We start from the raw sequence: 27,531 nt of genomic DNA on the forward strand, positions 1-27,531 counted from the left end.
TAATGTTGATATTGTAACATTTAGAGTTTAATATAGGAAATTTTAATTTCAAAATCTTTTCTCTGCCACATTTTTAAACTATTTGTTTAAAAACTATTTCATATTTCCCAAACTACCAGTTTCAAATGCTTGCCAAGAATTTTGAAATTGAGGTTTATTGTCTCTCTAACTGTACATTTTTTTATTGCTTCAAGACTTGTCATCCTGCCCTTGAATATTAAAAGTTGATTTTCTTCTTGTTTTTGTGGTTGTTGTTTGGTTTATTTGAGACATGGCCTCACTGTGTAGCCCAAGCTGTCCTAGAACAGAGATCCACCTGCCTCTGCCTTCCAAGAGTTGGGATTAAAGGCCACCACCACCAGAGTAAACATTTTAAAGCTGGAAAAAAATTAAGAGGGAGCTTCCTACCACAATACAGAAACTTAATTTTATGACCATGACTTTCACCAAAAGGACATTTATTCATGCTACAAACCATAGATATCCAATGACAGAAACACTGTGTAGAACAAAAGGAACAAAAATAAGGCCAATTTAAATCAACCCCCAAACTCTCCATTCTGTAAGATGGCTACTCACAGTCATGTTCTGAAGTACTGTTTAAAATGTAAATAAAACTTAGTTTTTATTTGAAATCCTACCTTCTCATTGCAGGGAAGACGATTTTAAGACCCTCACTGAACACCTGAAATAGTAGAAGCTACCAACCTCCAGTAAGATAGCCAACAGTGATGTTCACCCTTTCATTAAATGGAAGAACTCCTGGCTAACCTTTGACATCTTCACAGTGGGGCCACTACAGAGGCTTACCTGAACACAAGCACTTCTAAACCAGGACAGTAGACATGAGGTGTCAATAGCTCAGTGACTAACAAGGAGGTGTGGCTGTGCTGAACAAATGCCAGCAGGCCACTCTGAACAGCATACACTCTGTACTTATAAACTCTGTAATTTCCATGTATCTTTGAATTATTGTTGACCATAGAACCACAAAAAGCAAAAGAACAGATAAAGAAGGGCTATAATGAAAGCAGTTAAATAATTTTCAGTAATAAAATTAAAATATTTTACAGGTCTAAAACACAACCTGATTAACTTTTAGACAAAGTTACATTTGGAAAGGGGCAGAACTATGTTCTAAAGCTATTCTATACTACTTTTTGTTATTTTTTTGCTTGTTGAAGCTTCAAGAAAAACATGTTGAACTACACAAAATTATAAAATCTCCAATTTAAATGTACTCCTATAACGTTTCTGGTTTGCTATGGAGATTCTGTTTTACTATGGAGATTCTGTTTTAAAACATTCATTTTTAATGTCCCAAAATACAACTGTATAAAATTAAGCAAGTAGTTTTTAAAAAGTAAATTGACTAAATTTTGAGTAAAATTTGTCAATGATTTTTATGTTAGATTCATTTCACAGTGTAGTAAAATACTTCAAAATTACCTGCTACTAATGCTATCTATCAGAATTTACTGCAAGCAAAATTTCCCACTATCCATTTTTGCCTAGTTAATACTAAATATTTATAACTTTCTTTGGATAAGTACCAAAAAAGGATCTACATTTGTTCCCACTCATTGTGGAAGCCACATGGAATAACTTTTCAAAACGGAAATATTTTTAAGCTTAACCCACTCTAAATTTTAGTCCTGTCAGTGTGACTTCTGCTTTGAAAGTAGGATCTCTGCTTATAATTTAGTCACAGGGTGATAACCTTCCACCTGAACGCTCCAAACACTTTCAAGAAATATGTTGAAGATCTCAGTGTGAAAGACTTCAAAGTGTCAATGTTAACATTACTCTGTAAGTCTCTCAATATGTACAAACACATATAAATTACAGATACAATTAATTATATATCCACAATAATATGAAGACAGCAATCTCCTTTCCTAGCTGTACTGCTATGTGGATAAAGTAATAACTCTCTGTGCTGTTCAAGGCACAAAAAAAGCCTTAAAAAATTTAAAGAATAGTTTCAAAAATAAAATTCAAATATTGCACAAAATAATTTAACTGTAAATATAACTACATACTATAAAAGAATTTTTTAAAAAGGTTTTTTACACTGTACAGCAAATTCCATTTTCTAACTCTATAAAAGAATTTATTGGAAGTCTGCATTTATATATTAAGTGTTTACATTCAGTTTGATGGGTACAAATTTCACAAGTTAACTGAGCCTTTGTCTTAGAAGCTCATCTATTTGAGTTTTATACATATTTTTTACATCTTCAAGATCCAGGCGAAGTTCCTCTGCTTCTTCTGCTTTTTCTCCATACATCTGCAGAATAGTGTTATATCTTTGATCCAAATCCTAAAAAATATGTTTATAATCTTTTAATGATCATACAAATATCTAGTTGTTACAAGTCAATAGAAAAAAATCATAAGTTGAACAAAATATTATTTTTAAAAAGATTAAACTTACCTTTTAATAAATTAAACTTACACCAAGTCTACCTAGGAATACAGAGCCAAAAAGAGGAACTTCTTTGGAAACCTCAATGGAGGACTGAGGAGATGGCTCAGTGGGTAAGAGCACTTGCTGAGCAAGCAAGAGGAGCTTACTTCTAACCCCAACATTCATATAAAAAAAAGTCATGTAGCCTGTAACCCCAGAACTAGGAGGCTCACTGGAGCTGGTGGCCAGTCAGCCAGCCTCCCCACAAAACAGCAAGCTCCAGGCTCAATGAGAGTTCTGTCTGAAGGGGTAACAGGGGGGAGAGTGATAAAGGGGGGCACCTACTTCTTCTTATGGCCTCCTAACACACATCCCGGCACATGTGCACACATGCACATACACCACACACACACACATACACAATCTATAATTCTCTCCAAATATGACTTAATCAGTCTCCTTCCCATTACGTACCCTTGATGAGATTTTTGTCTTCATGACTAATTTGGTCAAGTATTGCTTGGCATTTACAAGACAAGTCTGCCAAACATTCAATTACATCACAGTAATGTGATGAAGCAAACACTGAGTCAAATGCTATAAAGCATGCAATGCACATGCTTGCTTTAATAAGTATTGGCCACATAAAGTCTTGTTTTCTTTGGCAGTACTAAACATTTGTGAAAACACTTTAGATATGTAACAATATAATAGAGAATCATCTTTAACATTCTCTACTCAACTACTTCCTCCTTAATTTTCAAAAAAATTACCAAGTCGTACATATGCATTTATGTAAACTAAAAACATGATATTTGATAACTGGATTAAAATATCTTAGATGTATTTTTAAGTGAAGAATACTTACTCGTAGCTGAACTCGAAGCTTGGGTATCTCTTTCACTTTCTCCTCCAGTTCATCATTCTGATTTGTTAGCTTAACTAGCTCTTCAGACATTATGGATCGAGTTTTTTCTAGATTGCTAATTTCTAGCTGAGAAATATAACCATAAAATGATTTCAATAAAAACATACCTTGTTTAATGCGTCACTAGCATAAAAATGTTTACTGTGTCATTTTTGAAGAAAAAGATCTATCAACATGTGCTGAACAGTGAGGGAAAGGGGCCCCAACTTTCTTCAGAAGTTATTCATTTATAGAATTACTATGCAAGAAAGAAAGAAATTAAATACAACGATCTGTCTAAAAAAAATGCAACCATGTTTTTCTCTAATCTAAGAAAACAACACACATTTCCATTATTCTAAGTTACTGGAAAAAGCCAGAGGAATGAGAACAAACTTCAGTGTTGTCCTCCCAGCTATATAGGTTGTATCACTAAAGCTTTCACCACCATTCAAGAAACTACCCAAGGCTCTCAAGCACAGCACACTGGGCTACACCCACCAATACACATCAACCCGCTTTATAATTATTCAAATGGGAAAAGGAAAAGGCATTCATTTTGAATGTGTACGTTCAGCATTGAAAACTAAAAAATGCTAATTCTTACTCCATAAGCAATAATTCTTATAGTTCCCTCCTTTTTGTGCTGTTTCTTCTATGTACAGGTCTCACTCATTTTACTCATTACTTGCACTGAAGAAGTTAAGATAAAGCAAGTGAGCTGGTTCAGCACTTCCTTTTTTCTTGTTGAGAAAAGATGCTGGGAAGGAGTGGGCTGCTCTTAGATGTCCCTGGGCAGGCCAATGGCACAAGGCACCTAGAATTTCCTACGATAGAGCAAATAAATCTGCCTAATCCTGGCAGTCAGTCAGTCAGGAGGCTCACTTGGTTCTAGCTTATATCATTACCATATGTGATACACTTTGGTTTTCTATGTCACCAAGTCATTTTATTTCCCAATGTGCTCAGAATTCAAGTGGAAATGAAGGCTCACTGGGTCCCAGCATCTCATAGGCTTCTGCAGGAGACTTGGTTTTTCCCAATACCTGTAAATGACTAATTTCTCCTTCCCTCAGCTTTAGTTGAGACTGCAGATTTTCAATGATGCTCGATCCTGCTCCCATCCTTACAGCTTCATAGAGATTGCTTCCACTGGCTGACGAAGACATTGGCCCGAATGAATGGTCATGAGACTCATCCTATGCAGCCAAAGAACACAGACCAAAATACATTCTGTTATCAAGTTCAAACGAAGATCCTGTTCATTCTGGATTTGAAATGTCTATGAGTGTCTGAAAAGCAGAAAATCATCTGTATTTCTTTACTTCAATTAGCACCATATTCTGATGAACGCCCCCAACAATGTCATGGTGACAGCCAGTCTGACACTGCATGTTCCCATACCATCACTCAAGGTAGAGCTAAGCACATAAGAACAAGCCCTTACCTGGGACAGGAAAGATGTCTGCAGCCCTGCCATATCTACTCCACTTACAGAGCTCGAGCGTGATATGGTGGGAGTACTAGAAACGGAAAACGGTTTGTGGTCCTTAGGGAGAAAAAAAAATCTGTAAGATTGAGAAGCAAAAAACGAGAGAAGAAAAATTTCTAGAACAAAAACAAAGGCATTAAATTTCTCCATAAAATGTTATAAATACAATCCCTCAAAACCAGAAGTCTTGGCAGTATAAAAAGCATTTAACAATTAAGAGCTGAGCTGGTAAGATGGTTCAGCAGGTAAAGACACTTGCTGCCAAGCCTGACCTGAGTTCAATCCTAGGACTCATATGGGTATAAAGAGGGAAACAACTCTAGCCTGCTATCCTCTGACCTCCACACATACATCATGGGATGCAGGCACACACACACACATACACGCACAAAAAATTATTCAAAAACTCAAAATAAAATACACTTTTAATTAAAATTAAAAGCCTGCATTGCCCCATTTATATTATAACACAATTAGTCAGGTTTATATTTTTAACACAATAAGAAAGCTTTGGTTGAAATGCCTGCAGAAGGTACCTACTTCATATTATATAACATTGTCAATTACCCTTAAACTTGCTGAAATTTCCGACTTACTCATTTTATTTTAGTGTATTAGAAATAAAAAAACAACAAAATACATGGGGGCTGGAGAGATGGTCCAGCAGTTAAGAGCACTGGCTCAATTCCTAGCGGGAACATAGTGACTCACAATCTTGTTTAGGGACTCTGATGCCCTCTGATGGCTTCCAAGGACACTGCATGCATGTGAAACAGACACACTTGCAGACAAACATCCATACCAATAAAATAAAACTAAAATCAAAAACTCTAAATACACTAAAAAGGTACTTTCCATTTTTGTTTACTATTTTAACATATTATGCTAACTCTCAGTATGTTACAATACTTCAAGTATAGTAAACACTTTTTGTAAAAATTACCTTTAGGAACTAAGGAGGTGGCTTAGTGCGTAAAGCATGGAGAACATAGTTCAGATCCCTAGAACCCACAGAAAGTCAGGCAAATGTGGTGGCTGCCTGTAATCCCAGCACTCAGGAGGCAGAGACAGGATTCCTGGAGCAAGCTAGCTAGTTAGACTAGCCAGAATCAGCTAGCTCCAGGTTCAGCAACAGACTTGCCTCAATAAAACAAAGTAGAGAATAATAAAGGAAGACACCCAATGTCAACTTTGGGCCTCCACATGTATGTGGACACAGACACACCTGCACATATGCAAATATGCATACACATATTCATGAGCACCAAATGCATACACATGCAAAAAATAAATTTTAAAAAAGCAAAACCCTCAGTACGTTTACTAATTACAAAGACAGAACAAGCCAGTTCTATTCTGAAGTTGCCTATGGCGATTTGCTACACTAGTTTCAGTGAGAAACAAAACTCATTTGAAAGTGAAAAAGAATTCAAAGCCAATCACAGACAGGTGGGAATGCACTCCAACTGTTCTACAGAGAGCACTGACGATGCTCCCACAATTAGCAGTACAGTCATTCTAGACAGGAGGGGGCTGTCTTCAGACGTTAGTGCCCACAACAGCTTAGCTATACAAATCAACTCAAACCAACACAATTCAGTACCTTTTCTTTCACTGCTTCTTGAGTGAAAATGGCTTTCTTCCTTTCTTGTTCAACTTTCATTTTTTCCATTTCTAACTGACTGCACAACAGTGTCTAATGGAGAGAGACACAGTTAGGTAGTTTGAGATACTAACCCAACGGCATCCTGAGTCAACTGCAGAGCTCAGAGCGCAAAATACAAGTAGCCATTTCACCACCAAAGACAAGCTTCCTTATCACCCATCTTATGTCATCAGCAGTTTGTGCCATCCCCATGCATCTCTAATGCAAGTCCCGGAGGAACGAACTAAGAGAAATACCTTTTCTTTCCTTGTCTCTTCAAGAGTTCTTACATATTCATCTTTTAGGTTTTCTAATTCAACCTGGTACCTAGTAAATCAGAGGAAATTAAAACAAAAAAGGTGACAGTACAGACTATTAAAAACTGTCTAAATTGTAAACTCCAGATACATATTTTTAAGTCATTTCATCGCCAGCTCAGCATCAAAGACTTCCCAACTAACTGTTTCAGGTCCCTGATACTCCCTCTACCCATCAGCTAAAGCATGAGTGAAAACTCTACTTTTCCCCATTTGTTTTTACCAGTCCTCTGAGATTTAAAATAAGACATTTAAACAGTAATTTTAAGAACCATCATTCCAAGCTCAAATGTGACAAAAAAGCAGGGTTCTATAGAATGTTTATAGAAATGTTGACACTTCATTTTCACCCAACTACTTTTCTTAACAGTAAATTTTCTTTGGATGTCAAGGGTGAAACACACCTATTATAATCTTACTATAATTTCAGATGAATGACTTTATACCCTGTGGTTTCAGAAGAATGCAAATACTTATTTAGAGAAACCTGAAGACTACTATAAAAACAACTTCCGTGCACAGTCACCTCTCCTTCCCGCCTCCCTTCTTTTCTGTTGGTAGCATAGATTCTTAATGGGACAATTACTTTCCCTAGAAAAACACAGAAGATAGCATGTAACTTCCAAAGAAGTGCAATGGATCCTAGCACTAGCTTAATGCATATCACTAGGGACCCTGACTGGTATTCACTTTTAATTCTCAATGCAATGAAGCTAAAACCCAACCAACATACTTTCCAACAGTTATTTAAAATGTCATGGAACCACAGAGAATACCACACAAATATACTCACCGACTGTTTTCATCTTCCAGTTTTCTTAGTTTACTTTTCCCTGACTCTAGCTGGGCCTGAAGTCTACTGTTTTCCTGTCTTAAGAGAGAATTCTGTGACTCCACCGAAGACATCTGGGTTTTGTTGGCAAGGAGTTCTTCTGTAGCTGCGCGTTCTCTTTCAACAGCTGCAGCCAACAAAGCCTGCGATTCCCCTGATTATGGAAAAAGAAAAATCACACAAATAAGTCAGGGAAAGATCAGACACCAGGCTGGTTCTAACTTCACACTTCTAAAGATTCAAATTCCCAGACTAAGACAAGACAACCGTGATAAGCAATCCAAATGTTAACATTTTCTCTTCAGAATTTGATGTGGGAAGTCCTTCTGTATTTGTTGCTTTTATTGGTTAATGAATAAATCTGTTTCAGCCAAAGGTTTAGCAGAGTACAGCCAAGTAGGAAATCTGAACAGAGATATATAGAGAGATTAGGCAGAGTCAAGGAGACCCAGCTAGCCAGTCACCAAAGAAACAAGACATGTAGAAAAGGAGGTAACACCATGGCTAGAAATAAGCCTGAGTAACAGGCCAAATAGTTTATAATTAATATAAGGCTCGGTGTGCTTCTTTGGGACTGAACGGCTATGGGACCGGGTAGGATAGAAACTTCTGTCTACAAGAATATTTACTTGAAAATAGTTATTCAGTAACAGGGTAGTGAATCAACAAATGGCTCTGGAGCAACTGAAAATGCACAAAACATCATAAATGAAAATTAATTCAAAATGGTTGACAGACACCAAAGAAAATCTTCAAGCTCTTGGGTCAGGCAAAGATTACTTTGACTTGACACCAAAAACATGAGTTACAGAAAGACAAATCAATTAAAGGAGCCCTTCAAAATGTTCAACTTTTGCTATAGGAGAAGAGATCAATGGGCTGGCTAGGGATATAGCTTAGTTGGTTGTTAACTATATTGGCATGAGGCCATTTCCAACCCTGCATAAACCAAAGGTGGTGGCATACCAAGACTTGGTGATAAAGGCAGGAAACCAGGAGTTCAAGGCCATCCTTAGCTATAGAAAGATTGAGGTCAGCCTGGGCTATGAGACCCTGTCTTTTTTCTTTTCTAAATAAAAGGACAAAATAAGCTACAAATTGGGAGAAAAAATTAAATGCAAAACACACATGTAGGTTTAGTGCTTAGAATATAAATAAAACTCTCAAAAGTGAAAATATAGACAGCTGAGTCAAAAAATGAACAAAAGCTATAAATAGACAAGTAGAAAATAAGCACACAAAACCATGTCCAACATCAACTGTCACCAGGGAAATGGAAGCTAAAATTATGAGATAAAACTTTCTGAAAAGTAAGTAAGTAAATGATTAAACAAATAAATTTACAGGGCTGGAGAGATGGCTCAGAGGTTAAGAGCACTGACTGCTTTTCCAGAGGTCCTGAGTTCAATTCCCAGTAACCACATCCGTATGTAATGAGGTCTGGTGCCCTCTTCTGGCCAGCAAGCATACAGACAAACAGAATACTGTATACATAATAAATAAATACATCTTTAAAAAAAATAAATAAATAGATATTTAAATAAATAATTTTTTTAAAATTTATTCATTTATTATGTATACAATATTCTGTCTCTGTGTATGCCTGAAGGCCAGAAGAAGGCACCAGACCTCATTACAGATGGTTGTGAGCCACCATGTGGTTGCTGGAATTGAACTCAGGACCTTTGGAAGAGCAGGCAATTCTCTTAACCTCTGAGCCATCTCTCCAGCCCATAAATAAATTTACAAACCAGAGGCAACCCAAAATGCTGTCACAGTTGTGAGCCAACTGGATTACTCCCACAGGTATAGACACAGTTCAGCATTTCCTCTGAAAACTAAACACAAATGTCCATATGGCCCAGAAACTGCATATTTAGTCTGTCATGCAGAGACATGAAAATTTACACCTACCCTTACAGTAGCTTTATCTATAATTGTCAAAACCTGAAACCAGCCAAGATATCCTTTCCCAAGCAAACGGTTAATCAAACTACAGAAACAGACATTTCAGATACTAACACTAAACAACCAAAAGAATAAAGTTTCAAAACATTAATAATGCTTTAAAAACATATTTTACTTAGTTGTGTAGACTAGAAGTATATGAATAGAGTAATATTCTCTATTCAGTCATTCCCCTCAGCCAACTTCAATGTCCCAAAGTTTAATTAATAGAACAGGGAAGCTGCCCTGAACTGAACTCAACACTTTGGAATGATAACCTTTATGTGCATTTCAGGAGCCCTGCTTGCATTAGGACAGCCTGAAGGAGCCCTGCACCTATTTATCGAGCTTCTCTGTCAACAAGACAGCAGTCCCAAAGGGTTCCAATGGTCCACTAAATACCACTTGAAAGCCAAGAATCTAGTCTGCCACCCCATGACTAACAAGGAGACATTCAATGACAGAGTCCGGAGTAAAGTAAGATTTGCTGCCGATGGAAGATAAACACAATACTACAGCAAACCCTTAGCTCCGGGCCCTCCCTCATATGCTTTGTCACTAGAACATGGCATCTCCCAAATCAAACATGGGAGTTTTGAGAACCAGAAGGTATGCATGAATTTTTCCTGAGTCTGTTAGCTTCTGGATATCCAGGATAGACACATACTACCTATGTGACTAAAGAGAACCTTGACATTGTTTCCTTTATTAAGAGAGTGAGAAAGAGCTCAAGGAGTATCTATAAGAAAGCAGATATGCAGTCTTAAAACTCCATCATACCTCTCTCTAGGATTTCATCTTGATCCTCTTCGGACTTGCCTCTGCTCCTAGAATTCTACTACTATATGGAATTATATCTGATCGCTATTGCTTACATTCTTGTAGACAAGCTAGAAAGAGGTCAGATGCAGCAGTGGATGAGGGACAAGGAAAAGATTTGTCTAGCCATCTATAAAAGTAAGTAAAAGAATTGGGACTTGGGAGATAGCTTAGCAAAGTGCTTGCTATGTCAGTACAAGGACTCAAGTTGAGAGTCCCAGCAAAATGTAAAAGGCAAGTGCAGGCGTGTATGCAGTCCCACAGCTAGGCAGGCAGACACAGGAGAATGCATGTAGTTTGCTAGCCAGCCAGTCTAGACAAATCAGCCAGCTCCGGGTTCAGGGGAAAAATAAGGAGAAGCAATTGAGGAAGACACCAGACATAAACCTTTGGCCTCCACACAGATGCACATAGTTTGTGCACATACATTTTCACATGTACTTGCACATAGTATGTGCACATACATTTTCACATGTACTTGAGTATGCACACACACATATACACCCACCCCTCACAAATGAAATGACAGGCAGTAAAGTATCTGACACAAGGAAAACTAACTGCTTTAGAAGAGTCATGATTGAGGTATTAATATAAGCAGGAAAATGGGGGAAGACAATCTATACATGTTAGACCCCAAATGTCACCATGAGATCAGATGAATTTCAATGACATACCACTATCCTACTTCTACACACAGGACAGAAAACCTCCTGAATCAAACATAAAATACTAAAGAGATTACCAAGCCTATCAGAAAGATTCTTCTCTAGCGTCTCCCACGACGAAGTCTGAGACCCTAGAGTTGCCTGCAGGTTTTCTATCTGCCGAAGCAGCGGTCTTGTTGTTGATGAGACACTTTGACTCAGCTCTTGATTTCGATTCTCTGCTTCTTGGAGTCTCTGAATCAAAAAATTTTCACATTATTACCACTGACAGAAACAAAATCACTAAAAATGCCAGCAAACCTAAACTTTGGTTAGACTTCTGGAAAAAGAAAATTTTTCCAGAAAAAAATTATTAGCTTTCTTTTTTTTTTTTTTTTTTTTTTTTTTAAATATTTTTTTTTTTTTTATATTTGTCTGTGTGTATGCCTGAAGGCCAGAAGAGGGCGCCAGACCTCTTTACAGATGGTTGTGAGCCACCATGTGGTTGCTGGGAATTGAACTCAGGACCTTTGGAAGAGCAGGCAATGCTCTTAACCACTGAGCCATCTCTCCAGCTCCCTTAGCTTTCTTACTAAAAAAATATAAACTGAATATAATAGCAAATCTATCATGATAAAATTACTTCCTTTAAAACAAAATTAAGAATTATTCTTTTTTTTTTCCCCAAGGGGATCACTTTGGTTCACATAAGCTACAAAAATACATCCAATAGCAGGCAAGGTAATAATGCTTTCAATCCATGAAAACTAGCCCAGGGATCATGTTTGACCTTGTGCTTGGGAAAGCTGTGACAATACCTGCTGAAGTTCACTGATCTCGTGGCGTAAATAGTCCTCCTTCCTGGCAGCCGCTTGCTCTGCCCGTTGCAGTGCCAGCCTAAGGTCCCCCACCTGCAAGACAAACAATGCTCTTATTGTCAGAGCACTGGCTGCAACTTCATGCTGATGACATTTATGTTGACTTTGTATGTATGACACTTCACACCAAACAATGAGCACATATCCGGCTCCTTAAGCAATGCCAGAGCTATAAATATATTCTCTCTTCTCAAGAAAGCACTGTTAGCCAGAGAAAAACATGCACACATGTACAACACTGACAGACAATAAAATAGAGGGGAGAACACATATGTATAAACATTTGCCAAAACACAGGATGTGATAAGAACTAGATGAGATATAAATAAATAGGTAAATAAATAAAACCTCGGCACTGAACTAGATGTGGTGGAATACACCTGTGATTTCAGTATGAACATTCTGAGTCCCAGGCCAGCCTAGACTACGTAGAAGAGAGTTACACAAAGATCTATGCTATATAGTAGGCCCTATCTAAACACTTTCAAAAAACTAAAACTAGAAGAGAAAAGTGTTAGCAGAGCCTGACGGCGTAAGCCTGCAGACACAGCTATTAGGGAGAGGCTAGAATGAGCACTGAGGGTCACTTGCATAAGTCTCAGCACTGTTTCAGAACAAAAGCAAGAAAGGTGCCGCTCATATACACTTGTATACTTTGTAACTGTCTACTCAAAAAAAAGCCAAAAAAGTATGTAAAAATTATAATTGATGCATAAGATATTATTCATCCTAAATGAATATAATATCTATAGTTATCAATTATATGAAAAAACTAGATGGAGTTAATGTTAACAGAGGCCATACAAATTAGCAATCCATATATAGCATGGTGGTTTTAAGAATGACAGACCCATACTCTATTCCTTACTCCCTCAACTTTTCTTTATTATTGTATTTTTAATTTGAGAGAATTTTTAAAGAATTTTTAAAAATTGGTATGTGTGTGTGTGTAAATGTATGCATGTGTGCTACATGTGTACAAGAGCCTGTGGAGGTCAGAAAAGGTCACTGGACCACCTGGAACTGGAGTTATAGGCAGTTATAAGCTGATAAGTGAGACCCGGAAACCAAACCTGGGTCTGCAGTGCAGTAAGTGCTCAGCTGCTGAGCCATGGCTTTAGTCCACTAATTTAAAATAGTAATATTCTGTACATTTTCTTGACAGGGGGACAGAAATACATGGATATATAGACTATGGCATGATTTACAACAACAAAACCATCAAAAATATAACTGAAAATTACATAGCGAAGTGGCATAAAACTAAAACTTTGAGCTCCACTAATACACAACCATCAGCATAGTCTGGACAGACTGTGGAAGACAAGGCTCCTAAACAAAAGGATAACAACACCCCACTAAGTTCATGAAGCAAGCTGTAAAAGAGTAGGAGTGTAGTCTTTAATGTAAGGAGGGGACAAATGTGCCTGGGTGACTTGACTGAAAAGCAGACATAATGCAGTTCCTGCATCTCCAACAGAAAACACTGGGAACATCGGCCACAGAGCAGCAACAAAGAGGATAAACTAGAAGCAAATGCTGTCTGACTGTATTTGTTATATAGCTTTCAACTCTAATTTATCCACCAAAAACATAAAACACAAAACCAAAAGGTTGCTGAGGATAGTCTTGTGTGTTCTGGTTTGGTTTTAACAGTTCTGGGTAAGCTAGATATCCATATACATAAGACCTGTTGTGGAATGGAGCTGCAGCTAAGTAGGGCAGCACTTGCCAGCACACAAAAGGCCCTGGTCAGACCCCTACACTGAAAAACTCAAAGTGTAATGAATATTTACAGCAGCATCATTAATGATAGCCAAATGGTGTGTTTCAGATGTTCAATATCTGACAACTCTTTTTTTTTTCTTCAAGATAGGGTTTCTCTGCATAGCCCTGCCTGTCCTTTAAGTTGCTCTATAGACTAAGCTGCCACGAACTTACAGATATCTGCCTGCCCATGCTTCCTGACTGCTGGAATTTAAAGGCGTACACCACGATCATCCAACAATATTTGATGATTTTGAAAACAGTGTGTTCCAAACTCTTTTCTTCTTTCATCAGGCTCATGAATTGCCAGAAATGTTACAAATACATCTAAGAATCAACTGTACAATGTAGTCTCTTGAAACAGTATGTTTTAATTATATGCATCTACACTACTCTGGCAGTGGGATACCTAGTTTCATAAAATTCTCCTTCCTCTGGCATTGCTGGGCGCTCTGCACATAGGAGGAAAAGGCTCTACCAGTGAGCTATGTCCCCCACATCATGTACGCACATACTCACAGGTATATACGGAACTCACAGGAAACCAAGCAATAACGGTATGGTATGTGCACCCCACTTAGGCAGTTGTTCTCTGCCTTTCAAACGCTGAGACCCTTTAACATAGTTCCTTGCTCATGTTCTCCCTCCTTCTGTTCCTCATTTGGACCTTGGGAGCTCAGTTCAGTGCTCCAATATGGGTCTCTGTCTCTAGCTTAATCCATAGCCAGATGAAGGTTCTATGGTGATATGCAAGATATTCATCAGTATGGCTATAGGATAGGGCCATTTCAGGCTCCCTCTCCTCAGCTGCCCAAGGATCTAGCTGGGGACATCTCCATGGACACCTGGGAACAAGGAAGTCAGGACTGTGAGGGGTGCACCCACCGAGACATGCGCCCACCCACTGAGACGCTGGGGGGCTGATCTAATGGGAGCTCACCAAAGTCAGCTGGACTGGGACTGATGGAGCATGTGATCAAACCGGACTCTCTGAACATGGCGGACAAGGAGGGCTGACTGAGAAGCCAAGGACAATGGCACTGGGTTTTGATCTTACTGCATGTACTGGCTTTGTGGGAGCCTAGTCTGTTTGGATGCTCACCTTCCTAGACCTGGATGGAGGGGGGAGGACCTTGGACTTCCCACAGGGCAGGAAACCCTGACTGCTCTTAGGACTGGAGATAGAGGGGGAGAGGAAGAGGGGAGGGGGAGGGAAATGGGAGGAGGTGGAAATTTTTAATTAAAAATAAATAAATTTTAAAAAAAAATTAAAAAAAAACATAGTTCCTCATTCTGTGGTGACCCCAACCATAACATTATTTTTGTTGTTACTTCATAACTGTAATACTGCTACTGTTATGAATTATAATACAAATATCTGTTTTTTGATGGTCTTAGGTGACCCCTGTGAAAGGGTTGTTCAACCCCCAAGGAGCTCGTGGCCCACAGGTTGAGAACTACTGCACTAAGGGCATTTTAAAAGACATGTAAATGAAGTTTGTGTAATCCAGTACTCTAAAATGCCAGTAACATAATCTCAGAAGCCTACCAGATGTATCTCATATAAGAACAGACTCACAGTTGCTAACGAACTGTTTTACTTTGCAGAAACACGCACAGATACATGAAAGGTAACTTTAACCATGCACTGCCTACCTGAAGTGCTAATGCCTCTTGCTGCTGACGGGCTTCTTCCTGGGCCTTCTCCAGTGCCGCAGAGACTTCTTCCTTAGCTTTCATCTCACGCCTCAAAGCAGCTTCCTGCACCTCACTGTCCTTAGCAGCATTGGCTTTGTGAAGATCAGTAAGTTCTCTTGTAAAAGTAGATTGATAGTTTTCATTTACTAATAGAACAATGCAAAAATAAACACAAACCCACACTAATGTAATTTCTATGTACCACAGAAATCTCACAATAACAGTAAGCACACCTTATAATAACGCTAGCCATTATGAGGACTATGCTAAAGTTGCTTTGTCTAACTCACTCAAGGGCAAATCTATAAATGTTGCTAGCAATCAGATAATAGAAAAGAGAATAGCTGGAGAAACTGCTTAGTAGTTAAGAATTGCCACACCCACATGGCAGCTGACAACGGCTGAACTCAACAACTTCTAGTCTCCTTGGGCATGTGGTACATAGATATGCATGCAGGCAAAATACAGCACATATAAAGTAATTTTAAAAAATAAAGAAAACGGACTTCTTCAGTCTCCCACTGTGGTAACAGATTCTAAACACACTGCATATTTCATACCTGTACGCACTATCTAGAGCAGCCTGAGTACTTCGGCTCTTTTCTTCAAGTTCATCCTTGTCTACCTGAAGTCGGCCAAGATCCTTCTCCTGGCGTTCTACCACAGAATTTAGTTTTCTAATATTTTCTCTATGTTGTTTCTCAACTTCTTCTTTGCCATCAAGGATCTATGTTAAAACAGACAAGAACACTTTTGGATAAATGATAACATGGTAGCTAGTGCCAAAAATCTCTAATACTGGCTATAGGTTGAACAGGAAATTGCCCACCAGAGCATGTGTCTGAACGTGTGTTCTGCTGGTGGTGGTACTTTGGAAAACTGTGAACCTCTGGCTGGAGGAACTAGACCACTGGAGAACAAGCCTTCAGGGTCAGCTCAGCCCCACTTCCAGTCCCACCTCTCTACTTCCTGGTTGGCACAGTCACAAACAGCTGCCGCACACTTGTGTCACCACACACCACGCTGCCTGTCACACCTTCCCACTACGGTGGAATCTCCTTCAAGCTGCTCATGACATGTCCAGTGTCTGGTCACAGTGATGTTAGCTACTCATTTATCTATGAGTCTAAAACCTTGCAGTCATTCTGAATGCCCCACAAGCCATGGTAAATTACAGGAAGTAACAACACATAACCAGAGAACACTAACGGTCAGTCACCTGTCTTAAATGCTGTAACTCCTCTTCCAGCTCCTTTGCTTTTCTGTTCAGCTTTGCAATAACATTTTCATTGTCTTTGTCTTTAGTTCTTAATTTCTTAATGATGTTAGAATTATGCAGCTGCTGCTTTGAAAGTTTTTCTCCTGGTGATTATAAAAAAAAAAAAGCACAAATGCCAAAAACAGTGATTCTTTAAGAATCTGCATAGAAAGCTTTATCTAACCAGTAGCATCCATGAGTTCTTTTCTAATGCCATAACAATTTTAAACTTCAGTGCTAAAATTCACTTGAGCGTGAATTATCAGTGAATACTAAAATTATGATGTGAAAGGATTCTAGGAAACAAGACACTAACAGTCTTCATTTGATCTTTAGCTTCAAACTCAGCATCCTAGATACAACCTCGACCTCCCAGATGGTGGGATGACTGGTGTGTACCACCATAGCCAACTTACAGCATATTTTAAAAGCTACACAGCATGTATTTCTTTCCCATTCTTCCATAAACTGTTACAAGCCACTTGTGTGGTTTAAGTCCACGCCTTCCATGTTTTCATTTCTCATAACCTCTCCTTTTCTTGTTCCTCCTGTTCTCCCCCTCTTGTCCCCCCTTCTTTCTTTTCTGAGGGCAGCTGCTGTGTTACTCAAGTTTATCTTCACCGGCTGGGCTCAACAGATCCTCCAGGCTCCTGTGTCGCTAGGACTACAGGTGTGTACCACTATATGTTATTAGAAAACATATACTACCTATTACATAGTATTTTTCCTTTTCTTGGACTATTTTTAATAATCAGCACAATACCCACCTTCTTCCATTAACCCTTGAATCTGCTCATCTTTCTCCTTCAAGAGGTCTGCAGTCTGACTACTATTTAATCTAGTGGCAAGTTCTTCCTTTATGGTTTTCACTTCCTAATTAAAAAAAAAAAACTGTGGTTATCATAAACAATTATTTTCATTCTAGGATGTTTTCCCAGCCACCCATAATTGCATCCCATAATAAGTCTGTCAACTGAATCACCTATTACCTAGTTAACCGAGACACAGAAACAGCTCTGAATACCACACAAAAGCCCACACTCATCAGTTATATAAACACGGAAACACGAGTAAAATAACTTCCTATACTGTCCTTCACTATCTCCCTAGGCCACGCTCTGCATCTGGAACACAGCAGTATAGGACAGGAAGGTTTGTTAAGTGTCTCAAGTTACTGCCAGTGTCTGAAGTGAGCTAGCTAATTAAAGCAACCAAGCAGGTAGAGGTATGAGACTTCTTGTAAGAGTGCACACAGAAAAACAATACCTTACCATTAACATTAGTCAGGAGTAGGACGGGGTCCTAGGAGATGCTTGGTGGTTAAAAACACTTGCCACCAAGCCTGATGACCTATACTCAATGTACAGGATCCACAGATCTTCGTACGTAGGCTGTAGTGTGCATGGTGAGTGCACCTGCACACGCCCCCACACATGTGCCCACACACAGAAATTAATATGTAGGACACTGACAAACTGTAATAAAGTGGGACAGCAAGTCAAATGCACCCACTAAGTTACTAGTAACAGCTAGGACTTCGCAGTAACTAACGCCACAGTTAACAAAGGAAGGCTGTAAGTGCTCCGGATGGGAACACCACCACAACAGCTCCTGAATAGGCAAGGCTTGGCGCCCAAGGGGCATCTGGCGATCCCCAGCAATTAAGTGGGGGGGGGGGGAACACACCACTACAACGACATGGAGAAGCCAGGGACACTGCTAAGCATACTATAACACAAATAGATTAGCCATAACAGAATTAGCTTCCTAAATGCTAACAGCATCAAAGATAAGGATTGTCAGAACAAGTCAATTTTACATATGCCAAAAGAGAATCATTATCCATTAACTATAAACTACACTTTTAATTTGTATTTAGAGAAGTATAAATGTTTGAAGTAGTAGAAAATGATCTATGGGACTAATGGTTACTTTTTGTTTTGGTTTGGTTTTTGGATTTTCCAGAAAGGTTTCTCTGTGTAATAGTCCTAGCTGTCCTGGAACTAGCTCTTGTAGACCAGGCTGGCCTTGAACTCATGGAGATTTGCCTGCCTCTGCCTCCCAAGTGCTGGGATTAAAGGCAAAGGCATTCATCATAACTGCCCAGTTAATGATTCCTTTTTAAAATGTACATAGCATCATTCAGGTTTCATTGTTACTTATTCTGATGGAATCACCACTTTTAGTTTTCTTAATGATCTTTGCTATATATCTTCATAAATTACATTAAATACCCATTTAAAGAAAATTTGCATGAATGTGCACATTTGTGTGCTCGACTGTGGAGGACACAGTAGACGTCAGGTGACTGACTACTGCTCACATTTTATTTTGAGACATGTCTGAATCTAAAGTTCACCAATTTGTCAAGGCTGGCTGGCTAATGAGCTTTTTAAGGATTCACCTCTCTCTCAGCCCTTGGTCCCAGCACTGGGGCTGCAGACACAGGCCATTATTCCCGGCTTTTACATGATTCTGGAGATCCAAACTCAGGTCCTCATGTTTGCTCAATGGGTATTCCAAAGTCTACTGAGCCAAGTCTCCAGTCTCTAGAAATCTTTAACTCTAGATTTTAACAGAACAAAAATCTATAATTTACTTGTTAACATAGTATATATATATATATATATGCTTTTACTATTTATTTTTTTCTAATAACAAAATATGAGTTCATTCATGAAGGTTTTTTTAAAGATTTATTTATTTATTTGTTTATTTATTTATTATGTATACAACATTCTGCCTCCACGTATGCCCGCACGCCAGAAGAGGGCGCCAGATCTCATTATAGATGGTTGTGAGCCACCATGTGGTTGCTGGGAATAGAACTCAAGAACTCTGGAAGAGCAGCCTGTGCTCTTAACCACTGAGCCATCTCTCCAGCCCCCATTCGTGGAGTTTTGCAGAGTTTAAATTACCTTCTTAGCAGCATCTCTCTCTTTGCAGGCTAGTTGAACTTTCTTTTCTGCTTCTGCAATTCTTTGGGTAAATTCATCTTTCAGGGAGGAAATGCTACTACTTTCTTCTTTTACTCTGAACATTTCACTAGATTCAAAATACAAGAGAAAGAATACACTGTTTATATACTCCAGAAGTAATGAGATCCATTCCCAAAATGCAGATGGCATTTTCTCCAATATAGACTATATTAAAATAGAATTGTGTGGTGTCTAGTAACTTTTCTTCTGTTTTGTTTTTAAGACAAGGTTCTACAATAAAGTACAAGTGGCCTCTCTAATTCATCCGCCTGCCTCTGCTTCTCTGCTATGATTACAGATGTGTGCCATCAGGCCTAGCAGCCAATTATTTTTTCAAAGAAAAACTACTTGCTAAATTTATTCCATATATTTATTGGTGTTGCTCAGGATTGAACCCAGGGCTGCACATGCTAGGAAAATGCTCTACCACAGACCTGTATCCTCAGCCCTATAAATTTTAAGAAACCACAAACAAAATCCACTGGTGAAAATGTCACCAATATTAGATGTACAAAACTAAGATGAAAGCAAAGGTGTATTTTAAATCTCTAATACTAAAAGAAGAATTAGGAGAAAAAATATAAATATATGGAACATTTTTTAATGCCAAAGGTAATATGGTAAAGATAATTTGAGAAAAAAATCTTTAAATATGGTAATATTAGAAACACTAGGCAATTTTCAGTGACTATAAACAAGTTCAACTGCAAAACATTTTGTATTTATTTAATGAGTGCTTGCATGCATTTATGTACATATACCACATATGAGCCTGCTACCCTTGTAGTTATGAGGATGCTGGGAACCAAACACAGGTCCTCTGCAAAGCAGCAAGTGTTCTTAACTACTAAGCCATCTCTCCAGCCCCAAAGTGTAAAACACTTTAATTTCAAAACATCAAAGTACATTGGCCTGCACGTGCAGTGTGAATAACTCACAGACTTTGAATACTTACTCCTTCAGGTTATCATAAGCTTCCTCTAGAAGTGCTTTTTCTTTACTAAGAGATAATAACTGGGCCTCCCTCTTCTCTAGTTTCTCATTCAGAAATTCAAGAGTCTGGATAAAGAGAACAAACACAAGCCAATCATTTGACTTTGGAAAGTCCATTAGTTATGCAGGTAAAGAACAGTAAGAGTAAGCCATTCACAAATCAAAGCCGAGGTCACAGTAGACACAGAACAACTCTAGCTAACTGTCAGGAGAGCACAAAGCAGGGAGCACAGAACTGGTGGGAGCGCACACAAAACAGTCAGGCAGTGCCAGCTGACCAGCTACCTATCTGAGGATGCAGCAGAGGCCACTTCTAGGTATGCCTTAGAGGAAGCACCTGGTGAACATACTAAGTAAAATAAGCACACGAACATTTAAGGCAGTTTGTTTCTAACAGAAAAACCTGGGATAATTTATTTGTATTGCCACTAAGGAAGGAAAATAGGTAAAACTGAGCAAACAAACAAAAAAAGTCAAATGTCTGGTAATGTTTCAGATCTTGGTTTAGTGGTAGTGAGACAGCCCTCGGTATTCTTATTCTTTTTTTTTTATCACTGCTTGGCCCATTAGCTCTCTTATTATTCTTTAACCCAAACATGTAACTTTATTATTATCCACTGTACTTAAAAATGAAAATACTTTTAAAAACCCATAAGCATATAATTTGAATTTTCTAGGATGTATCAATACAAAGATGACAGAAGCAATTCTCTGATCTCATTCCTTAGGTCTTGCTAAAGCAGTAATAAAGTTAGCTGTAAAGAGAGAAAGGGTGCCTCTCTAGCTTCAAAAAAGCCCTGTCTGAGTCAGGACAGGCTAAACATCACTTACCTTCATAAAGACACTGAAAACATCAACAGTAACTAGTGCTGGCTTTCAGGGATTCAGGTATCAACATATACTCCATGGTTGCTACCACTCATCCAGAAGGATAGCATGACGTTGTGTTCCTGAATAACATTAAACCCAGGAAACAGAATCTGCTGCTTTCAGAAATGGTGGTAAGGCAAACTGAGCACTCGCAGTATATTTCTCCACATATGTTATATGTACATTTCAGAAGCCTATTAAGACGCCAGCTCCTGTTTAATTTGTAAGGATCAGGAAAACCAAAGCTCTGATTTAACATTAAAGAACCGACACCATTTTCTCTTGTATGTATTAGGGAGCAGTCATTTGTCAGTCTTAAGTTTTACTTTTGGTCCCCGGGTATTTCCTTTCCTCATTCATGTAGGATAGCTATTAACAGCAGATACCAAAACTAACATAAGGAGAAACCAAGCCAAAACACTGTAAGAAGCAGACTAGTTATGTCAATGAAAACATCAACATTAGAATACTAATCACAGAAAAGCATCAACAGTATATTCATATAAAGTATTCATTTAGACAAAATCTAAAATTTCCCATAAATAGTATATACACATAAAACATTCTGATATAAGAAAAAAATAGTAACATTCGGCTTGATTTAACATGACACCTGTGATGTAAACAGTCCTTTGCAAACTGACATGAGGATATATACAGCATAGAAGAATTTTAAAGGGATAAGGATTCAACAATAAAGATGCGAAATGGAAACGTGAAGCTTTTTCAGATCTACTTATTCTATCATAGCTGCCTTGCAGACATTTCAAACAATTTAACATTGAGGTCTTTACTGTTACAATTAGATGACCAGATATCTACTTTTTCAAAGCATCACACATCCACGAAAGTGTTTTCATCACCGACACAGCCCAACCCAAACACTACAGTTACCTTGCAAACATCTTCTTTCTCGGGCAGTGCCTCCGGCTGACTCCCAGCAGCTTCGCATTGATCGGGGGCCGGTCCAGAGACAAGATCTCCTTCATTTCCCGGCACAGGGGAAGCCAGCGTATCTGGCTGCTCACAGTTAACAGGGGTAGCACTTCGGCCACTCTCCTCTAATTCTGCTTCTTCAGAAGGTGCAATTAACGTTCCGTTTCCTTCCTCTTCTTCAGCTTTTTCTTCAGTGGGTTCTACTACTTTAGTCTTTGGGGTTGAAGGATTCACTACTATAGGCACTAAAGCATAGCCCTTGCCTGGCAGTTCATCATCTGAGTTGATCTCGCTGACGCTCCGGCTATCTAGAGACTGCACACTAAACGAGTCTATCCTTTCAAAAGCATCCGACGAACAGCAGCTCTCATTGAGCTTTTGGAACTCATCTAAGCGGCTATACTCGGGACAAGCAGATGCAGAGAGCAGCTGAAATGACGTCTGCATGAGGTGAAGACTTGATTTTGCATCTGAAGTCTCTTGCCTTGAGCTAGCTGAGCTCTCGCTTATTACGCTCTCGTGATCTAAAACCTCAATATCACTGGTGGTAGAAGTGCCTGATGAGAAGGAGCTAACAGGAGGAGAAGGTGTATTGCTCTGTCTGTCCTCGTGTTTTTGTTCCTTAGGTTCCAAAGTCACATCCTTAGTTTCTGCTGTGAGAGACTGGGTGGAGGTGGTCGATACATCTTCTGTTGTTGTGTTTACATTAACTACACCTTCAGACGCTTTCAACCGCACAGCAGGCACCTTCACCTCAGACTCTTCACAAGCAGTTTCTCCATGCTTGCCTTCAGGTACAGGTGATGGAGTAGCCACAGCCGGGGTTTCTCCTGAGACACACACAGTCTCTCGCACTTCTGACTTAGCTGTTTCAGGAGTTCTGGACGGGCCAGGGGACGAGGATTCTTGTAAACTGCCTTTCACTTCTTTTGGCCGCTGTGATTTAGCTGGAGGTTTTGATACCACTGGACTCTTCTGAATGGTCTGGACATCTGATGGTGAGAGAAAGGCACTGAAGAAATTTTCAGACTCATCGACGACAGTCCTTCGAACTGGCTTTGTAATTGCTTTAGGAGAGGCTGTTGGTGGACTCTGAGGTTCAGTGCTTGAGTTCAATCCCCAGGTTGATGTATCCCATCCTCCACTCACTGGGAGACTTATTCCTTTGACAAAAATAAATTAATTCAATATATAAAACTTATCTAGCATTAATATTTCAATCATTATCAGGTTGTATGTGAGAGACAAAAAAAAATCCTATAAAATACACCCTGTAACTTGAAGAGGCCAAACTCTTGGCTTACAGCATCACTGATTAGTTTCTGGGTTAACTTGGGCCTAACAGAATAAAACCAGTGTGGGCTGACCTGAGAGGGTCTATGAACAAGTACAAGACCACGCCTGCCTTTGCCCACCCAAAGCAAGTATGTTATTTCCCTCCCAGCATGCTTAAAGTAATGACATGGGTTTCATAACCTGTCCCAGATATGTGATTCATCTCACAAAAACAGTTCAAAACCTCACTAACAGGCCACATGTAGTCACAGCACTATTTAGCCACACAATCATTTTATTCTTGTAACATTAAATAATAAAACTTAATTATAAACTAAACAGACAACACTCAAAACTGAACCTGGGATAGTGGAGATGTTCCTTCTTGAAAATCATAATTAAACTGATGTGAACAGTAAGTTTTAGAGAATAAATCCACTTTAATGTATTGTCTGAGGTTTTCTGTCCCACCGAGTCCTGCAGCCATTAAGTCCCAGTTACAGAGGTTTCTGTCCCAACAGGTCCCATAGCTGTGTCCCAAATAAATCACACAGAGGTCTACATTAGTTATAAACTGATTGGCCCATTAGCTCAGGCTTCTCATTAACTAATTCTTATAACTTACATTAGCCCAAAATTCTTGTGGCTTGGTACCTTTTTCAGCGAGGCAGTCACATCTTGCTTCCTCTATGGCTGGGTTAGGACTGCAAACTCAAAATCCCCTCTTCCCAGAATTCTTATTGCCCCGACTCTACTTCCTGCCTGGTCACCCTGCCTCTACTTCCTGCTTGGCTACTGGCTAATCAGCGTTTTATTAAAAAATACAAGTAACAGGATAAAAGATCATTGTCCCACTGCATTTATGTATTTAATGACTAGTCAGCAAGTTCCTCTCTTTTCAAACCTGAAGTATTTCTTTATATATTTTGTCATAAATTAAAAAGTAGAGCAGCAAAATCACCAAAATTGCATGCAATTAGAGGTTGCTGGCCAAGGGCACACATTAGCTGGGGATTTCCTAAAACATCAAGAAGCCCCTTAACAAAGTCTGTCCTTTAATAAGGCTCCAAAACTACCTCAAATGACGTGCTGAGGAAACTCTGAGCTGAGGGCAGATTTTTAAAGTCATTTGTTCAATGTGGGAAAAAGAGAAAACAAAGCTTAAAGCAAAATTAGGTGTGCTATTTAGCTGAGGTCTGCCAGTTAGATTAGGGCTACTAGCTAGCTAATTATCATCCTCGTGGATTCTCGGATTTCAATTAGTTTCTTGCAAACTGTGATAGGAAACTGCAATTATCTCACACCCACCTAAACTCTCCCATTCTTCAGACCAAAATCGTTCTGTAATCCAAAACACAACTGGTGATCAATGAAAATAGCATCTATGTAAACTTGACTCCATTCTAGATAACCTGCCCTTAGAAATAAATTATACAGCTCTATTCATGTCTCAGATTTCGGGGGTAGGGGGAAAGAGTATATTTGAAACTTATTTGATCTTCAGTTTAGTAACTCAGACTATAGGGTACCACCACAAAAAGCAAGGTCTGCTACTCAACAGCAAGGTCATGTCACACACAGAAAAGAAGATCATGACATACCTTCACACACACATAAACTGGGATATCAATGGTTCAAACTTGGGCTCTGAGCCTTTAACAAAGTACAGCTAGAACCAGAAACCAGAAGGCGATCAAGTACTCTTTTCATCCAATGATTGGTACTCATGTGTCCCTTGCTACACACGTGAAACTGCTCAAGTACCCCCTCAGACTTGGACACAAGTAACTGGGCCCCCGAAAGAGCAATTTCAGCCATTTCCGCCAATCTGAAAGACCTGTTCTGCAGAAAAGGTGTTACACTTGGGCACTCTTGGAGCAAGTACACAGTCCCCTGGTACTATCCCCAGTACATTCTGTTCCTCACCTGAAGCAAGCTATTTATGCATTCTGAGTTTCGTTTAGCTCTTCTGTAGAACACGGATACTACCAGCCCTGAACTTGGGTTGTTTTGAAGACGAGGAAGTGTTTTTGTAAAATCTGTGCCTCAAAGCGTGAATTGAAGTGTTCATTAAGTGCCACCCGCGGAACTCCCTGACTTCGGGAATTTACAGTTTGGATCTAGGACGCAAACTGCGGAAGACGCGGAGCAATTAGGGGAGAGGAGGCTGTCCTGAGGACCCTGCAGGAAGGGCCTGGGACAGGGGCAGGCTGTGAGCTGACACCTGAGATCGGCAGGACCCGCAGCGGGGCCGAGGCAGGCGGGCTGGGGTCTGACGGCGAGCAGGCACGACTCCCCGGTACCCGCTTACCCGGCTCGCCGTACGGGATGGGCTCGGCCCAGGCGCTCGGCTCCTCCTCCTGGATGTCCAGGACCCTGTCGATGGACTTCTGGGCCTGAGACAGGGCCTGCTTGGCGAAGCTGGACAACTGCGAGGCGTTGAACCAGCTCATGGCCCCTCCTCAGCGCCGGCTCAGCCGGCTCCGGCGGCCTCAGCGGTGGCCAGGGCCCACCGCCTCCCGCGGCCGCTCGCAGCCTCCCGCACAGCTGAGCCCGGCGCTGGCGCGCATGCGCCGCCCTTCCACGTACACAACCCCCAGATCCGGGAGCCGAGTTCCGCCCAGGACAGAGGCGGTGGCGTGACGCCACATCCGGGAGTGGAAGTGGCGGGGAACACCTTAGCGACGGTTGCTGAGGGCTGACTTTCCAGGTTTGTGCTCGCTCTCTGTGCACTGAAGGCGGTGTGCGCCTGGAATTCCCGGGGCGAGCCGAGCCGCACGTGCCTCTCAGTAAACACAGCGGTTAGGCCTCACATATCATCTCTTGGCACTTGAAAAATACTTTATGCCCGACTTTATGGGCACTGTCTCCAAATCCTGAACACTTACGAACTACACAACCTTCCTCGAAACTGAGTTCTGTAATCTGAATGACGTTCATCAGCACACTCCTCTGTCAAAGGGTGTGTCTTTTACAAACTTCCCGAGTCACGAGGTGACGCCAGAAAGAATAAATGCCCAATTAAAGGTCTCAGAGTGTCTTTGCCCTCTAAGCACGACGTACGAAGGCCATGCCAGTCATGAATCAGAAGTAGGAGCGTGCCCTCATCAGGACAAGAGCTATGTTGATCTTGGACCTCCCACTCTTTGGAACTGTAAGCACCCAAGTTTGTTGTCTGTGAACCAGTCACTTTATGGAGATTTGTAATAGCGGTTTGGTGGGGCTAAGACACTTGGGAAGCAATAAATTATAACCCATCAGTATATATTGTGCACACTGCTAAAAAAAAAAAAGATATAGTCTGAATGCACTTTTCCCACACTTGGTCATGAAATTTAAAGTCGATGGCTTCCTTGTCCAGTTAGCAGTTGTTTGTCTAATACTGCTAAAGAAAAAAATTCTACCAGCATTTACAAGCTAAATTTCATAGACATCCAGAGTTTTAGCCCCTTGTGAAAATCCTACACAAAGAACTAGAGGCAAGTGAGAAAGGCGATGGTAGGTATTATTCCTTTAAATCGGCGGCTGGGCGGCGTGGGTGTGTGGACAAACACGGGATAGACGGCACGCAAAGGAAGAGACAGACACGCGGCTCCCACGTGGGTGCGCTTTAATGGGGAGAGGGGAACACGATAAGGGCGGGACGTGCAAGACACACAAGGGTAGGGGGAAAAGGACCAAGGGAGCAAGAGAGAGCGAAACCTCGTGGAGCGCTCGCTTTTAACTGGGGGCGCAAGGTTATCTGGGAGTAATGGTCTTCACCTGGGCGCGGCCAGCGCGCACGCAGGTGATCCAGAAGTCTGGGAGCTGTAGTTTCCAAGGAATAACAGTAGGAGCGGGAGAAACAAGTCTTCCCCAGGAA

The 27,531-nt window shown here is 40.1% G+C and overlaps 1 protein-coding gene and 1 non-coding gene across 2 annotated transcripts; both read right to left on the reverse strand.

The window, feature by feature from the left end:
* Tmf1 (TATA element modulatory factor 1) lies at positions 1 to 26,247 on the reverse strand. Its single transcript, XM_050149323.1, has 17 exons — positions 25,981 to 26,247; positions 22,353 to 23,557; positions 20,551 to 20,654; positions 19,536 to 19,662; positions 17,385 to 17,490; positions 16,579 to 16,721; positions 15,920 to 16,086; positions 15,318 to 15,474; positions 11,835 to 11,927; positions 11,115 to 11,271; positions 7,565 to 7,757; positions 6,712 to 6,781; positions 6,413 to 6,505; positions 4,765 to 4,866; positions 4,364 to 4,516; positions 3,279 to 3,404; positions 1 to 2,323 (listed from the first exon to the last, which is right to left on the reverse strand). The coding sequence occupies exons 1-17, from the start codon at positions 26,120 to 26,122 to the stop codon at positions 2,180 to 2,182; spliced, it is 3,282 nt and encodes a 1,093-aa protein (XP_050005280.1). The 5' UTR covers positions 26,123 to 26,247; the 3' UTR covers positions 1 to 2,179.
* Positions 9,691 to 9,821, reverse strand: LOC126506115 (small nucleolar RNA SNORA36 family). Its single transcript, XR_007593111.1, has one exon. It is a non-coding gene; the product is annotated as a small nucleolar RNA SNORA36 family (small nucleolar RNA).
* Positions 26,248 to 27,531: the final 1,284 nt, after the last annotated feature.

The sequence above is a fragment of the Alexandromys fortis genome, unplaced genomic scaffold (assembly GCF_014885135.2).
Source record: "Alexandromys fortis isolate MF-2015 unplaced genomic scaffold, M_Fortis_MF-2015_v1.1 scaffold_48, whole genome shotgun sequence".
In the NCBI taxonomy this organism is placed as follows: Eukaryota; Metazoa; Chordata; class Mammalia; order Rodentia; family Cricetidae; genus Alexandromys; species Alexandromys fortis.

What these genes read in the sequence shown, in the direction of transcription:
- Tmf1 (XM_050149323.1), bottom strand. Translation starts at nt 26,122, where the DNA reads ATGAGCTGGTTCAACGCCTCGCAGTTGTCCAGCTTCGCCAAGCAGGCC. An exon ending in GCTCTAGATAGTGCGTACAG is followed by an intron (nt 15,475 to 15,919) that starts GTATGAAATATG and finishes TACTTTTACAAG; the next exon opens with AGAACTTACTGATCTTCACA. An exon ending in AGATCAGTGAACTTCAGCAG is followed by an intron (nt 11,272 to 11,834) that starts GTATTGTCACAG and finishes TTTTTGATTCAG; the next exon opens with AGACTCCAAGAAGCAGAGAA.